A 17,185-nucleotide genomic window follows, 5' to 3' on the forward strand; every position below is an offset into this window, starting at 1 on the left:
ATTTCCCCAACTTTATTTGAATTTTTTACATCATTTCCCCAATTTTATTCGAATTTTTTTACATCATTTCCACAATTTTATTTGAATTTTTTATATCATTTCCCCAATTCCATTGAATTTTTTTATATCATTTCCCCAGTTTTATTTGAATTTTTTACATCATTTCCCCAGTTTTATTTGAATTTTTTATATCATCTCCCCACTTGAAGAACGTGGGGATCTAAGAGTCAGGAAACAGAACTCAGATGTATTTTCCAGGTGTGTTGGAGCTTGAAACTTGAATTAAAATAATTATTTGATGGAGCAGATGCCCTGGAGCACTCCTCCCAGTGCTGTCCCAGTGTGACTCTGTTTGATTTGCAGGGGGATTTTCATCGAGGGGCTCTCCTGCGTTCTGGACGGAGTTTTTGGGACAGGGAATGGATCCACCTCTTCCAGCCCCAACATTGGAGTCCTGGGCATCACAAAGGTGAATTTTTATTTTATTTCCTCTGTGTTCTTTGGTCTTCATCAATCCTCTCCCAGGACATCATTCTCCTCCATTCCTGCGCAAACAAACTTCCCACGTCCTTCTGTACCAACTCTTATCTGAGCAAAACTCATTGCTGTACATCAGGAGCTCAAAAAAAATCCTTTTATTCAGAGTTTATTTCCCCATAAAGCAGATGCTGCTGCACAAAATGTCTCTTGGAAAGCCCAGGCAGCGTTGGGGTGGTTTGAGTTGAGGCATAAACACTGCAAACTCTGTGGAAGTTGGTGCTTTTTGATGTCTGAAAGCAGCAGTAGGAAGTGGTTTTTTAATGCCTCGCTTAGTAAAATGCAGCTTGAGGTGTTTGGGCTTTATCTGTGTCTGTGCTGGGACACCGCACCGGCCCAGGGGATGCGGCCAAGGTCATTTCAGAGATAAATAAACCCTAAAATATTCAATTTGAGGCTCAGGGGTTTATGTATTTATTGTGATGCTGCTCAACAAAACACTTGAGGAATTCCTCTGGATGAGCTGGAGGCCTTGGGCTGCAGAAATCTGCCTGGTGATGTTAATTCAGCCTTGGTAAGAAACATCAGCATTGTGTGATTTGTGTTGTAAATTGATCCATCTTGCTGGCTGTTGAACCATAAATCCTTTGTGCAAGGGTAGAAATGTCCTGCACTTGCAGAAACTCATCCACTGATGATCCTGTATCAATTATATACATTTAGATCATGTATAAATGATAAACATTTAGATCCTGTATAAATTATATACATTTAGATCCTGTATAAATGATACACATTTAGATCATGTATAAATGATATACATTTAGATCCTGTATAAATGATACACATTTAGATCCTGTATCAATGATATACATTTAGATCCTGTATAAATTATATACATTTAGATCCTGTATAAATGATACACATTTAGATCCTGTATCAATGATACACATTTAGATCCTGTATAAATGATAATACATTTAGATCCTGTATAAATGATACACATTTAGATCCTGTATCAATGATATACATTTAGATCACATATAAATGATACACATTTAGATCCTGTATAAATGATAATACATTTAGATCCTGTATAAATGATACACATTTAGATCCTGTATAAATGATACACATTTAGATCCTGTATAAATTATTTACATTTAGATCCTGTATAAATGATAATACATTTAGATCCTGTATAAATTATTTACATTTAGATCCTGTATCAATGATACACATTTAGATCCTATATCAATGATACACATTTAGATCCTGTATAAATGATAACACATTTAGATCCTGTATAAATTATTTACATTTAGATCCTGTATCAATGATACACATTTAGATCCTGTATCAATGATAGATTTGTCCTCAGCCATTCCTTCTCCTGCACAAAGGGTGATTCTGCTGGCCTCAGCCTGCAATTCAGCACTAACAGCACCCTCTGCTGTCTGTACATCCAGCTGGAAATCTCCTAGGAGAAGTTTTGATCAGGAAAAAAATCCCTTAAATAAAGGTTTATTCTGTTCTGCTCCCTATTGTTAATTCATGGGGTTTGAGATGAATTAGCAGCACTTTGTGGGGTTGTTTCTGATGAGCAAAAAAAATGAAATGAAATGAAATGAAGAAGAAATGAAGAAGAAATGAAATGAAGAAGAAATGAAATGAAGAAGAAATGAAATGAAGAAATGAAATGAAGAAATGAAATGAAGAAGAAATGAAATGAAGAAGAAATGAAGAAGAAATGAAATGAAGAAGAAATGAAATGAAGAAATGAAATGAAGAAGAAATGAAATGAAGAAGAAATGAAGAAGAAATGAAATGAAGAAGAAATGAAATGAAGAAATGAAATGAAGAAGAAATGAAATGAAGAAATGAAGAAGAAATGAAATGAAGAAATGAAATGAAGAAGAAATGAAATGAAGAAATGAAATGAAGAAGAAATGAAATGAAGAAATGAAATGAAGAAGAAATGAAATGAAGAAGAAATGAAGAAATGAAATGAAGAAGAAATGAAGAAGAAATGAAATGAAGATGAAATGAAATGAAGAAATGAAATGAAGAAGAAATGAAGAAGAAATGAAATGAAGAAGAAATGAAATGAAGAAGAAATGAAATGAAGAAATGAAATGAAGAAGAAATGAAATGAAGAAATGAAAGAAGAAGAAATGAAATGAAGAAATGAAATGAAGAAGAAATGAAGAAGAAATGAAATGAAGAAATGAAATGAAGAAGAAATGAAATGAAGAAGAAATGAAGAAGAAATGAAATGAAGAAGAAATGAAATGAAGAATAAATGAAATGAAGAAATGAAATGAAGAAGAAATGAAATGTTCATTTGATGCTGGAGCAGTGGAAGGTTGAAGAAGTGGAAGGCTCTGCAGCAGCCTCTGCTCTCCTTCCCCTGAACTCCTGCCCCAAATTCATCCCCAAAACCCAGCACTTCTCCAGCTTCAGGTGGAATTTCAGCCCAGAAATGCTGTGCTGTTGATAAGGGAGGGGAAAACTTCAGTGCTGCAGATCCCAGGGCGTTTCCTCCCTCAAAATCGGTGTTTAATTACATTTAGAGTTTAAATTCAGCAGGATGGAGGCGCTGCAAAGAGCTTTGTTGGACTTGATGAGAGGAAGATCAATTAACTCTGATTAGCTGGGGCTAAAGCAGCTCCTGCCAAGGAAGAGAATTGAAGAATTTCCCTGTTTCTGGCAGGAAGAGAATTGAAGAATTTTCCTGTTTCTGGCAGGATTAGAATTGAAGAATTTACCTGTTTGTGGCAGGATTGGAATTGAAGAATTTACCTGATTCTGGGAGAGAATTGAAGAATATACCTGATTCTGGCAGGATTAGAATTGAAGAATTTCCCTGTTTCTGGCAGGAAGAGAATTGAAGAATTTACCTGATTCTGGCAGGATGAGAATTGAAGAATTTGCCTTTTTCTGGCAGGATTAGAATTGAAGAATTTTCCTGTTTCTGGCAGGAAGAGAATTGAAGAATTTACCTGATTCTGGCAGGATTAAAATTGAAGAATTTACCTGATTCTGGCAGGATTAGAATTGAAGAATTTACCTGATTCTGGCAGGATTAAAATTGAAGAATTCGCTTAATTCTGGCAGGATTAAAATTGAAGAATTCACTTAATTCTGGCAGGATTAAAATTGAAGAATTTGCCTGATTCTGGCAGGATTAAAATTGAAGAATTTGCCTGATTCTGGCAGGATTAAAATTGAAGAATTTGCCTGATTCTGGCAGGATTAAAATTGAAGAATTCGCTTAATTCTGGCAAGATTAGAATTGAAGAATTGAATTCTAAGCCAAGATCTCAGTGGCCCTTTGGAAATGAATATTTAAATAAACAGCAGAGAAAGGTGCCAGCTGAATCCTGCTGCAATTCCAGCTCATGCTGCAGCTTCTCTTGGCTGTTTTGTTTGTCATTTCACCAATATTTCCTTTTTGAGCCCTGATTCTCTGCACCAGGGGAGAGCTGCAAAGGGCTTTTCTAGAAACCATCTCGATGTGAAAGAGTTTTTGTTGTCCCTGGGGCAGCTCTCATGGCAGCAGAAGGGTTAAAACACAGCTCTCGAGGGTGATCCCGCAGAGAAACACTGGCTGCTTGAATTTCAAAAATAAAAGTGGGAAGGAAGTGCAGGCCCTTGGTTTCATTCTCTGAGGATGTCACAAAACCAGCTGCCAACCTAAGGCTAAAAACCCTTCACCTCCTCCCCATGAGCTGGGAGCTGTCTCATCTGTTCCCACATCCAAGGGCAGCAATACATGGAATTTATTGTATTTTACATGGAATTTATTTCATTGTACATGGGATTTATTTCATTTTACATGAGATTTATTTCATTTTACATGAAATTTATTTCATTGTACATGGGATTTATTTCATTTTACATGGGATTTATTTCATTGTACATGGGATTTATTTCATTGTACATGGGATTTATTTCATTTTACATGGGATTTATTGTATTTTACATGGAATTTATTTCATTTTACATGGAATTTATTTCATTTTACATGAAATTTATTTCATTGTACATGGGATTTATTTCATTTTACATGAAATTTATTTCATTGTACATGGGATTTATTTCATTTTACATGGGATTTATTTCATTTTACATGGGATTTATTTCATTGTACATGGGATTTATTTCATTGTACATGGGATTTATTTCATTGTACATGGGATTTATTTCATTTTACATGGGATTTATTTCATTTTACATGGGATTTATTTCATTTTACATGGGATTTATTTCATTGTACATGGGATTTATTTCATTTTACATGGAATTTATTTCATTTTACATGGAATTTATTTCATTTTACATGGGATTTATTTCATTTTACATGGGATTTATTTCATTTTACATGGAATTTATTTCATTTTTTCCATTTGCCATCTCTCCTGGGCGTGGTTTTCCCATTTTTCTCTCTTTCTCTCTGGGTTCCACCACATTTCCTGACGATTCTGGCACTTCCAGATGGATTTTGGGGTGCACCAGTCCTGGTAGCTGTTTTAATTTGTTCCCACATCCAAGGGCAGCAATACATGGAATTTATTTCATTTTACATGGAATTTATTTCATTGTACATGGGATTTATTTCATTGTACATGGAATTTATTGTATTTTACATGGAATTTATTTCATTTTACATGGGATTTATTTCATTGTACATGGGATTTATTTCATTTTACATGGAATTTATTGTATTTTACATGGAATTTATTTCATTTTACATGGGATTTATTTCATTTTACATGGAATTTATTTCATTTTACATGGGATTTATTTCATTTTACACGGAATTTATTTCATTTTACATGGGATTTATTTCATTTTACATGGGATTTATTTCATTTTACATGGGATTTATTTCATTTTTTCCATTTGCCATCTCTCCTGGGCGTGGTTTTCCCATTTTTCTCTCTTTCTCTCTGCGTTCCACCACATTTCCTGACGATTCTGGCACTTCCAGATGTTTTTTGGGGCTGTCCTGGTGCCCCCCAGCCCCAAGGCAGGGATGCTGAGCTCGTCTCCAGCACCAAAAGGAAACACAGGGGCGAGCTCAGAGGAGAAGTGAGCACCCGTGGGTGGCTGCAGACCTCACCAGGGTTTTATCCAAGGGTGGCTGCAGACCTCAGGCAGGGTTTTGTCCTGTTCTCCTGCAGGTTGGGAGCCGCAGGGTGATCCAGTACGGAGCAGCGTTCATGCTGCTGCTGGGCATGGTGGGCAAGTTCAGCGCGCTCTTCGCATCGCTGCCCGACCCCGTGCTGGGGGCTCTCTTCTGCACCCTCTTCGGTAAGGGGGTTCCTGCCCCTCATCCCTCTCCCTAAACATTTTTCTGCTTGATTTTTGAAGAAAAACCCTTATCTAAAAGCTGGGGGGTTTTTTTTGTGTTCAGGGATGATCACGGCCGTGGGTCTGTCCAACCTCCAGTTCATCGATCTGAATTCTTCCCGGAATCTCTTCGTGCTGGGATTTTCCATTTTCTTCGGGCTGGTCCTGCCCAGCTATCTCAAACAGAACCCCCTGGTCACAGGTAGGGCTTTCCTGCTCCTTCACACCAACATCTCTGCCGTGTTTTCCCCTGGGAAATCCATCCAGGAGCAGGGAAAAGCAGAGAAAGGGTCAGGAAGAGGAAACCCAAACCACCGGGGAAATCCCAAATGATTTTTCACATTTCACACCCAAATCCCAGCAGACAGTAAAGGCTGTAGGTCCAGACAAGCTCAGAGAATTCACTGGGAGCTTGAGACCTGCAAGGAATGTTCCAGAAGCTTCCCTGCTGTCTCTGGGTGTGAGGAGGGAGGCAGTCACCAGCTGGGCTGAAAGGAAATCTGAAAGGATGAATGTGAGCTGTAAATTATGTTAAAAGATGAAGGGGAAACACCAAGGCAGAGTTCAGAGGGCGAGGGAATTGTTTGGGGTTGAAACTTTTTGTCACTCAGACCAGTTCTGAGTTCTAGTTTTAGTTTTAGTGAATCCCCCTGCAGATTGTTAATCCAACTTTGAGGAGTTCCCTGGGAGGGTTTTCTGTTTTAAGCAGTGTGTGTCACCAGAGATGGACTCAGAGGAAATATTTCACTGCTTTGGGTTTGTTTGGGGTGTCTTAAACGAAATATTAACTGACTTTTCTTTCCACTATGCCTTCAGACCAGGATTTCAGGGTGTATCTTGCTGTAAGTGGTTAGAAAAGCAGATCCTTCAAGCTTTCCGTGCTTAATGCAGTGTTCTCCCATAAGTGGGGCTGTGAATTCTTGCACCTTTCAAAAGTAAAGCTCTATAAGAAGAATTATTTCAGTCCCCACCGTTTTACAGTCTGAACGTTTCTCTTCTCCATTTCACGGTTTCCTGCTTAGCTCAGATTAGTTGTGTCTGCAGTAGGAACTAAAAAATGGTGTTTTGTGCCATTTCTGTGAGCAGCTGGGAGTTCCTGAAGTTGCATTTTGGGGAACGATGTCCCGTGGCTGTGCACTGGGGGAAGGCTCCGGTGCCCTTTCTGAGCACAGCCCTCACTCAGCTCAGGAACAAACGTTCCTGCTCGGGCTGGGTGTGAATCAGCAGGATTTGGGTGATCCCAATCCCAGAGTTTTCCCTGTTGCTGCAGGAATAGCGGGCATTGACCAGGTGCTGAACGTCCTGCTCACCACAGCCATGTTCGTCGGGGGCTGCGTCGCCTTCGTGCTGGACAACACCATCCCAGGTGAGCCCTGGCCTTGTCCTTGTCCCTGTCCTTGTCCCTGTCCTTGTCCCTGTCCTGTCCCTGTCCTTGTCCCTGTCCTTGTCCCTGTCCTGTCCCTGTCCTTGTCCTTGTCCCTGTCCTTGTCCCTGTCACTGTTCTGTCCCTGTCCTTGTCCCTGTCCTTGTCCCTGTCCTTGTCCCTGTCCTTGTCCCTGTCCTGTCCCTGTCCTTGTCCCTGTCCTTGTCCCTGTCCTGTCCCCGTCCTTGTCCCTGTCCTGTCCCTGTCACTGTTCTGTCTCTGTCCCTGTCCTGTCCTGGCCCTGTCATTGTTCTGTCCCTGTCCTATCCCTGTCCCTGTCCTTGTCCCTGTCCTTGTCCCTGTCCTGTCCCTGTCACTGTCACTGTTCTGTCCCTGTCCTATCCCTGTCCCTGTTCTTGTCCCTGTCCTTGTCCCTGTCCTTGTCCCTGTCCTGGCCCTGTCACTGTTCTGTCTCTGTCCCTGTCCTTGTCACTGTTCTGTCCCTGTCCTGGCCCTGTCTCTGTCCCTGCCCCGTTCCCTGACTCTGTCCCTGTCCCTTTCCCTGTCCTGTCCCTGTCCCCATCCCTTTCCCTGCTCCTGTCCCTGTCCTGGCCCTGTCCTGTCCCTGTCCCAAGCTGCACTCCCTGCAGCAGCAGCAGCAGCTCCCTGCTTCTGGGGCTGTCCGTTCCCTCCCCAGCAGCACAGTCCTTACACCCTCCCTCCCTCCCGAGATCACCTGCAATCCTTCCCAGCTTCAGATCCCGTCCTGACAAACCCAGAAGAGCTGACAGAAACCAGAGCAGTCTCCAGGAGACACAACTGGGTTTGAGATCCAAACCTGCTTCCATTCCAGAGGAAAGATTTCCCTTGACCTCCAGTCACAAAAGAAAGCAGCTAATGTGTTTTTCCCTGTTTGAGGAGTCTGGAAGATCTTTCCAGAGCTCTGCTGAGCCTTGACGTTTCCTTTCTTCTTTCAGGCTCTGCTTTATTCCTGTGTGTTGATATAAAAACCTCCATCAACACATCCATTATTCTCCTTTTATTTTGGTTTCCAGGAAGCCCCGAAGAGCGAGGAATTCGGAAATGGAAGAAGGGGATTGGCAAAGGAAGCAAATCCCTGGATGGCATGGAGACATATGATCTGCCTTTTGGCATGAACTTCATTAAAAAATACAGGTGTTTCAGCTTCCTGCCCATCAGCCCCACCTTCATGGGATACACGTGGAAAGGCTTCAGGAAAAGCAGTAACTGCAGGAGTTCAGAAGACTCAGAAGCTACAGTATAGCCTTAGCTGAAATTATATTATCTAGTTGTAGTCAAAGATGTATTTGCAGTTTCTTGCTGATTAAGAAGCATTAAAATATATGTTTTGTATATCTGCATTTAAATTCTGGAACCAGAGCTGAGACAGATTTAACAAAAAAAAAAAAAAGAAAAAAAAAGAAAAATAAATAAGCTTTTCCTGCTGTGGGTGGTGGGAGCCAGGTCTGGTGTCTCTGGGGTAAATCCAGCTGATTTTGGGAAGTTGTAGAGAGCTGTGCACCTGAATCTGATGGTTTGGAACGGGTTTAGGTGGAGGTGTGGAGGTTCTGCTGCAACGCTTTCCTTTTTCTGGTGATTTCATTGAAACCCTCAGGGTTGGTTCCGCCGAGGAAAGCTGAAACTCGGAGCAGGAGCGGGGGGAAAAGAGAGCAGAGGAGAAAATCATTTCCTTCTGCTGATGTGGAGTCCCAGAGATGCTGTTGTGCTGCTCAGTGATTTGCACATTCCACGTTCTCAGCGCCCAGCTGATGCTGGCAGATCAGGAGAGCTCAGTGTGAATTATCTGTGATTCCAGATTCCTGCTCAGACAGGAACTTTCTGGAATAACTTTGCCCTTGAAAGCCGTGACTTTGGCTGGCTCAGTGCTGCAGCAGCCGCTTTGTTGGTTTTATTCACTTTATTCGCAGCATTTCTCACTTTGGAGCGTTTGCTTTCCCAGCTCCCAGCTCCAGGCTTTCCTCACAGGACGAGGCTGGGGCGTTCCAGGGATGGGAAACTGCGCTCAGACAGGACCTGGAGGAACTTCCCAGTTCAGTGCCTGTGTCCTGGCCAGAAATGCTGATTAACCCAGCAGCTCCAAGCAATTAACAGCAGCTTAATTAACGTGCTCCCAACCCTCTGCTGCTGCACAAGGCTCTTCTCCTCCTGGGGGCCTTTTCCAGAGGGTGATTCCTGCTAGGAATGGGGTTTGGGACAGCAGAGACACCACACCTGCCAGCCTCACCCACCTGGTGGCTTCACGGGTATTGGGTCCAACCAGGGCACCACTCAGATAAAATGTTGTTTTTTCCTTTCCTGGAATAGTCTCAGCTCTGCTGTTATGTGGGTGTTCACGCTCATCATGCATTCATGATTAACAGTTTTATTCCTGTTTAATGTTCTTACTATTGCAAGTTAGTTTTAGACTTCAGTGTGGCCCCCAAAGCGTTTTCAGCTGTGGAGATCATCAGGGAAATGTTGTGTCATGTAATTCCAAGGCCAGTAATGCTCTACGGTGCTTTGCCTTTTGTATTCCTGGAGAACCACAAGAGCAGCTCCTGGGAGGCCCTGATGTATTTATCCAAGTTTTGACTACTGGGCAGGAGCACAGGAACTCTGTTTTCTCTGAATTTCTTCTGGGTTATTGAAGCATGGACGGGGTTGGGGTGGGGAGGGCAAGGACGGAGCTTGACGGATCCGAGTAGCGTAGAGTCGGAATGATTCCGTGGGTACCGTTCTCAGCATGCCATGGCTGTTTCCAGAAACTGTTTTATCCCGCTTTTCCCGTGTCCAAGCATGCCTTTGTTCCCGCTTCCTTCGGGGAACTTTCAGTAGTTTGCGGTCTTGGTGTCGGTTGGACTCGAGGGCCGGTGGGAAGAGGGGTTGTGTGTGCTAGAGGAGGTTGGTTTGCCTGTGGGAAAAAAAAAAAGTGATTTTCGCTCATTTTTCAGTGTTTCCTCTCCAGGCAGGGAGGTGTTGGGTTCCCACGCCTGCCTGCGCACGCTTTGGGCACAAAGCTCCCCAATTCCCCGGCTTTCTGTGCGGCCAAGGCTGTGTGGCAGACAGGGGGGTTAAAAACCCCCATCCTAAAGGAAAACAAAACAACAGAGGGCTCGTGCTGATGCCAAATGCCAGAGCTGTCTCCTGTAAAAGCAGAGGGGAGGAAAAAGCTTCTCCATTTCCAGCTGACTGCAGAGAGAGGAGGGGAGGAGAGCAGAGTTTGTGTCTCAAACTCCTGGGGAGTTCTCAGTGGAGATTGCCAAAGCCAGGGCAGCAAATCCTGGGCTGGTTCTGTCTCAGCCCTGGTTCCCCCCAGCAGCTTGGATCGAATTCTTGCTGTGATCCGTGCCCCTGAGAGCAGAGCCCTGCCTCGGGAAGCAGGAATTGGCCGGGTTTGGATCCAGGGGTGGGACAGATCCCCCCCTTTCCCCAGGGTGAGCGGTTCAGGGTGAGCCCCGGGCTCGGGGATGTGCAGGAGGAGCTGCCTGGGGCGGGCACAGGGGGGAACAGCAGCTCCCCTGTCCCTCCCTGGGGCTCCTGAACCTTCTCCTGGGGGAAATCCCTGAGCCCGCCCCGGGTTGGTGTCCCTGAAGGGATTTTGGACCCCAAACCCTTCTCCTGCTTTCCCTTCTCCTGCTCCCCCTCCCAGGGGCTGCTGTGACATCCTGGGGAGCTGGGGGCTGCGCTGGGCTGCTGGCAGGGCTGCGGGATGGGGATGCAGGAGGATGAGGATGAGGAAGAGGCTGCAGGAGGATGAGGAAGAGGCTTCAGGAGGATGAGGAAGAGGCTGCAGGAGGAAGAGGATGGGGCTGCAGGAGGAGGATGAGGATGAAGCTGCAGGAGGAGGATGAGGCTGCAGGAGGATGAGGATGAAGCTGCAGGATGAGGATGAGGAAGAGGCTGCAGGATAAGGATGACGATGAAGCTGCAGGAGGATGAGGATGAGGCTGCAGAAGGATGAAGCTGCAGGATGAGGATGAGGATGAAGCTGCAGGATGAGGATGAGGCTGCAGGATGAGGATGAAGCTGCAGGATGAGGATGAAGCTGCAGGATGAGGATGAAGCTGCAGGATGAGGATGAAGCTGCAGGATGAGGATGAGGCTGCAGGATGAGGATGAGGATGAGGCTGCAGGATGAGGATGAAGCTGCAGGATGAGGATGAGGCTGCAGGAGGATGAAGCTGCAGGATGAGGATGAAGCTGCAGGAGGAAGATGAAGCTGCAGGAGGAAGATGAAGCTGCAGGAGGATGAAGCTGCAGGATGAGGATGAGGATGAAGCTGCAGGAGGAAGATGAAGCTGCAGTTTGGGGAGCGTTAACCCCGAGCTGTGCGCGCTGGGGACTCCGGGCGCGAGCTGACAACACAACGCTGGATTTTCCTCTCCGTCCTCCCCTGCCTCTCCCAACAGCCAAACTCCAACACCCGGGGACAGCTGAGGGCTGAGCGAGGAGACAACGAGGAGCTTCAGCCAAATCCTGAGAGGGAAGGGCAAATATTCATGGTGGAAATCTCATTTTGTCACATCAGAGACGGCATCGGTGTCTACAAACAAACTCGGGATTTTTTTGTAATTTTAAAATTTAAATTTTCTTGTATTTTTTTTTTTTTTTTAGGTTGAATTAAGGGTTCTTGCTGACATGTCGAAACATTTTCTAAAGGAAATACTTGCAAATTACGCCTGTAGAAATTTAGTTTTCGTAGCTATGACTGATTAACTTTACGTTGGAGGGACTTCACCACGTACCTCGCTCAGAAAGCTCAACCTTTCCAACCCCAAATTTGCTTTTATTGCCTTTTAATACTGACTTGAAATACGACAGCTTGGTTTGTACATGAATATTGCGGTATTTTATTTCCATATATTAAGAAAAAATAACATTTCCGCTCAGGACGACGGCGTTTTCCTGGGAGGGAGTGGTATGAGTGTCATGACAATGTCATGTGATGGTAGAATTTCTTCATTGACGAATCTCTAGGGTTGTGTATACTTTATTTAGCCGTGTTTTGTGTTCCTACAAACCTGGAGGGTTTTGTTGTTCCTCCCTGCCGAGCCCTCGCGGCTGGCGGGGCGGAATGGGGAGGAGAGCCCCGAGGAGCAGCAGCGAGCGTGACGCGGATTCCCAGCCCAGAAACGGGGGAACTTCTCCTTTTGGGCTCTGGTGGCGTCTCCTCCTCTGGCCCAGCCCAGCCCAGCAGCCACCAGCTCCACCCTCACCTTGCGCCTTCTTCAACCAAAAGCTGCTTTTTTCCCCCCATTTTTCCTTTCCTTTTCCCAAGCTGGGGCAGCGGGGCTGGGGGGGTCACTCTCGTTTTCTGCAGCAAGAACTTGGGGCGGTTTCTGTGGGATTTGGGGAGCCCTGGGGGAGGATCCGGGGCTGGCTGAGAGTTGGGATCGGTGCTGGAGCCACCAGGAGCGCTCCTGGCTGGAATTCCTGCTGGAATCCCTGGTTTGAATTCCTGGCTGGAATTCCTGCTGGAATCCCTGGTTGGAATTCCTGGCTGGAATTCCTGCTGGAATCCCTGGTTGGAATTCCTGGCTGGAATTCCTGCTGGAATCCCTGGTTGGAATTCCTGGCTGGAATTCCTGCTGGAATCCCTGGTTTGAATTCCTGGCTGGAATTCCTGCTGGAATCCCTGGTTGGAATTCCTGGCTGGAATTCCTGCTGGAATCCCTGGTTTGAATCCCTGGTTGGAATCCCTGGCTTGAATTCCTGGCTGGAATTCCTGCTGGAATTCCTGCTTGAAATTCTTGGTTTGAATTCCTGCTGGAATTCCTGCTGGAATCCCTGGTTGGAATTCCTGCCTGGAATCCCTGGTTGGAATCCCTGGTTGGAATTCCTGCCTGGAATCCCTGGTTGGAATTCCTAGTTGAAATTCTTGGTTGGAATTCCTGGTTGGAATCCCTGGTTTGAATTCCTGCTGAATTTCCTGCTGGGATTCCTGGCTGGAATCCCTGGTTGGAATTCCTGGTTGGAATTCCTGCTGGAATCCCTGGTTGGAATCCCTGGTTGGAATCCCTGGTTGGAATTCCTGCCTGGAATTCCTGCACCATCCAGGGCAGCGGGGAGAGCTCGGGTGGCCTCTGCCCTTCCTGGGCAATCCCAGTCCAAATAAAATTCCTGTGTTTGTCTGTTCAGAACAACCTCTGGCGTAACAAACTATTGACTGTTCTTGGGCGGTGGGGATCAATTTTGGTTTTTCCATGACTTTTCGTGACCGACTTTGGCTGTAAAACTTTTTTGTTCAACAGCAAAAGTTTAATTTTGGGGAGGGAGGGGGTGGGGTGTGTTTGATTTTTCTGTTGTTCCAAGATGTGTAATTCTTTCACTGAGTTCTTTTATTATTATTATTATTATTATTATTATTATTATTATTATTATTATTGTTATTGTTATTATTATTGTTATTATTCCTTTTTTTGTTGTTGTTGTTGTTTCCTAACATTGCTTCATTAAACAACTAAATATTTAAAAATGTAATATTTGGACCAGATGTTGTGAATAATAGTAGATAAAGCTATTTTATTCTGTATTTTTAAAGCTGTTCAGTATAAATAAACGCGGGCATAGATGCAGTGTGGTGTCAACAATTCCTTTGCTGGGGAATCCATGGAATTCCAGGATCCTGGAAGGGATAAATCCCACCCAGAGCCCCCCCTGCCATGGCAGGGACAGCCCCAGCTCCTCTGGGAATTCCATCATTGATTGATTGATTGATTGATTGATTTCTTCCCAATGGAAGAAATTACCCACAATCAGCTGGGGGGGCTTAAAGCTCAAACCACCAGAAGCTGCCGGGGTAGGAAAGGAGGGATTTTTGCTTGGTCTGGGCAGGAAATAATTGAATTTTGGAGAATTTTGGAGAATTTTGGAGCTGGTGCTTTATTCTGGGGCCGGGCCGAGGTCGTTGGCAGGGGTAAATCACAAAGATCAAGGTTGGAAAGGGATCTCTGGTGTTCTGGTTTATTCAGAACATCCTTTTTGCCTCCTCCTGGGGGATTTTGGGAGCCCCCAGGGGTGGAAATCCTGCTCTCCTTCCCTCGTGGATCTGAGCTCACCCTGCTGTGGTGCCTCCCAGGGCAGGAATGGCTCAGATTCCCTGGATTTGGTAAATAAATCCCCCATCCGGGCTCCAGCCTCCCCCCACCGCCCGTGCACCGACGGCAGCCAGCAGAACATGGCAAAAAAATCAGGATTTAACCCCAATTCCTCAGCCAGGATCCTCCTGTGCTCCTGCAGGTGCCCACCTCAAACCCCAGATTCATTTTGATTTTTCTCTTTGCCTCCACGCCACGAGCTGAGGGTCAGGGGAAGCTCCGAGGCCGAATCCCGGGGGTTTGGGGCGAGCTCCATTGTCCTCTCTTCCCACCACAAAGGGCCTCTCATCCCTGCCAGCCCTCGGGATGCTGCTGGAATATCAATCCTGACCCTGCCCCGCTCGCTTTCGCCGAGTCAGAGCTTCCCCGAGCCAGAATTCTGTGTATTTTACATAGAAATTCAGGAAAATAAGGGGAAAACGGCCCGTTCCAGTCTGTGCCTGCAGAGATTTGTCTGTTTGGCTCAAGCAGCTGCTTTGATTATTTCTTTGTTTCGGGGTTTTGGTTTTTTTTTTCCTTTCGTGTGGGCTGTTTCTAGGCAAATTCCTTCAAAAGGAAAAAAAGCCCAGAGAAGCCACAAAGCACTGGGAAAGGTCAGGAGCAGACAAAGGAGGAGGGACACGGCCACTGCTCCTCTGGAATACTGAATTGCCCCAAACTCCCCCAAACTCTCCCCAAACTCTCCCCAAACTCTCCCCAAATTCTCCCCAAATTCCCCCAAATTCTCCCCAAACTCTCCCCCAAACTCTCCCCAAACTCTCCCCAAACTCTCCCCAAATTCTCCCCCAAACTCTCCCCAAACTCTCCCCCAAATTCTCCCCAAATTCCCCCAAACTCTCCCCAAACTCTCCCCAAATTCCCTCAAACTCTCCCCAAACTCTCCCCAAATTCCCCCAAACTCTCCCCAAACTCTCCCCAAACTCTCCCCAAACTCTCCCCAAATTCCCCCAAACTCTCCCCAAATTCTCCCCAAACTCTCCCCAAATTCCCCCAAACTCTCCCCAGACTCTGCTGGGGCTGGACGGGCAGGACGGGACGCCGATCCCGGGAGTTCTGAGCTCAGAGGTGACTGTGACCCGCAGCTGCCGCTTCCAGGCAGGTTTTATTTCCATTTATTTCCTCCTCCATCCCCTGCTCGGGGGCGGTTTTGGATCCGGGTCCCTCCCACGGCCGAGGTTGGGATGCCGGCACGGCCCCATCGCAGCAGCAGAGCAGCGAGTGTGGATATCCCAGGATTTGGGGCTTTTTGGGGCAGAAACGACTGCTTCAGCCCACAAAGCTCCCCCCGGGAATTCTGGATTCTGGAGCTGATTGTAAGAGCATTTCCAACCCGGTGCGTGGGATGGGAATTCCTTTGGGATTCCGATCTCGGCAAAGGGGCTGGAGAATCCCTTGGGATCCTGCTCCTGCCATCGGGAATCTTTCGGGATCCTGGTTGGGATCCAGTGGGGAGGGGGCGTCCCTCGGGACCCTGCTCTTCTACCAGGGATGGAGAATCCTTGTCCTGAGCCCGGGTGGATCCCGGGTGTCCTTCGGGAACCAGAACCTGCTCCAGGGATGCTGCTGGTGCCTCCTCCGGGATGTCCGGGCGGGGACAGCCCGGCTCCCTGAGCCCCCCAGCACCCGGGAAGGGACCCCGGGATGACCTTGGGGTTCCGGGGTGACCCCGGCTGTGGGTGGGGGTGTCCCCCGAGCTGCCACCCCCGGCCCCGCCCGCGCCCCTCCCCGTCCCGCCCCGCCCAGGGGCGGCCCTTGGGGGCAGCGGCTGCGAGCGGAGCGGCTCCGGCACCGGGTGAGTGCGGGAGGGACGGGGCTGCCCCCTCCTCACCCCCATCCTCATCCCCGTCCCCATCCCGCTCTCATCCCCATCCCCGTCCCCTGCCCCGGGAGCGGTCCCGGGGGCTGAGCCGCGGTCCCCCCGCAGCCGGGAGCTCCCCGCAAACCTCGCTCACCGCCGGTGGATCCGGCCCCCAGCCCCGGGCTCACCTCGGCAGCCTCGGAGCGCTCTGAGCATCCCCTCCGCGCTGGGCTGGAGCAGCCGGAGCTCCCTCCCCGGCCACGGCACCTCCTGGCCCCGCCGGGCCCGGGGGGACCCGCCCGCCGCTGCCCCGGAGCCCCCCAGGAGCCCCCGGTGGGCACCGGCTCCTCCCGGAGGCTCCACCCCGAGCGCGGCCGCTGGGACCTCTCGGCAGCCCCAGGGCACCCCCAGGGCACCCCCGGCGGCTCCGCCAGCGCTCAGCGCTCCCTCCTTCCCCTCTCCCCTTCCAGGACGGAGCCATCGGGCCGGAGAGAACAATAGCGGCGCTGGAAAACAATGGAGCGGCCGCAGCTCCCCGCGTAGCGATGCGGGCGGGACGCGGGGCAGGAATCCCGGGAGCAGCGCAGGATCCGCGGCTCGGGGTGAGCGCTCGGCCTCGGCTCCGGCCGTGCCCCCCGGAGCCTTCTCCGGGCTCCTCCGCCCTCGGGGGATGCTCTGATCCCGATGGAAGCGCCCTTGGGAAAGGGAGAGGAGCTGCAGGAGGGCGCATCCCCCGGGATATTCCCACAATCCCTCGGCTGCGCCAAACCCGCTCCTCCCGCCCCGCCGGGGATGCTGCCGAAGCTGCAAAACCTCCCCAGAATTCAGATTTCTTTGCTGGAGCAGGGAAGATCATCGCTCTGCTGCTGAAAACGCGGGTTTGGGGGGGATTTGCCGCTTTTTCTCTTATTTTGTTGTGCTGGAGCCGCGCGTTTCCCCGGAGCTGGGCTGAGAATGCGGCCGGGCTCCCTCAGCTTGGGCTGCGGGGATGCGGGAAGGGCTTCAGGGAGGTCGGTTTTAGGGGAAGGGGAAAAAGTCCGGGCCCCGCGGGGTCCGTCAGGCCCGGGAGGACCC

At 47.9% G+C, this 17,185-nt stretch overlaps 1 protein-coding gene and 1 long non-coding RNA gene across 8 annotated transcripts in view; both read left to right on the forward strand.

The window, feature by feature from the left end:
* The window catches only part of SLC23A2 (solute carrier family 23 member 2), a 58,334-nt gene extending 44,542 nt beyond the window's left edge, over window positions 1-13,792 (forward strand). For all 5 annotated transcript variants that reach the window (XM_005532969.3, XM_088068322.1, XM_088068323.1 and 2 more), the window contains 5 exons: window positions 364-469; window positions 5,664-5,793; window positions 5,897-6,034; window positions 7,103-7,198; window positions 8,251-13,792. In XM_005532969.3, coding sequence (XP_005533026.1) covers window positions 364-469; window positions 5,664-5,793; window positions 5,897-6,034; window positions 7,103-7,198; window positions 8,251-8,480 — 700 coding nt within the window. In that variant the 3' untranslated portion in view covers window positions 8,481-13,792. The remainder of the gene's footprint in view (window positions 1-363; window positions 470-5,663; window positions 5,794-5,896; window positions 6,035-7,102; window positions 7,199-8,250) is intronic.
* Window positions 13,793-16,053: 2,261 nt separating this feature from the next.
* The window catches only part of LOC148182431 (uncharacterized), a 6,084-nt gene continuing 4,952 nt past the window's right edge, over window positions 16,054-17,185 (forward strand). For all 3 annotated transcript variants that reach the window (XR_015774719.1, XR_015774721.1, XR_015774720.1), the window contains exons 1-2: window positions 16,054-16,105; window positions 16,582-16,713. This is a non-coding gene — a long non-coding RNA (uncharacterized LOC148182431). The remainder of the gene's footprint in view (window positions 16,106-16,581; window positions 16,714-17,185) is intronic.

This window comes from Pseudopodoces humilis, chromosome 30 (genome assembly GCF_049639895.1).
Source record: "Pseudopodoces humilis isolate 2021_Gansu_Grassland_sample_001 chromosome 30, ASM4963989v1, whole genome shotgun sequence".
In the NCBI taxonomy this organism is placed as follows: domain Eukaryota; kingdom Metazoa; phylum Chordata; class Aves; order Passeriformes; family Paridae; genus Pseudopodoces; species Pseudopodoces humilis.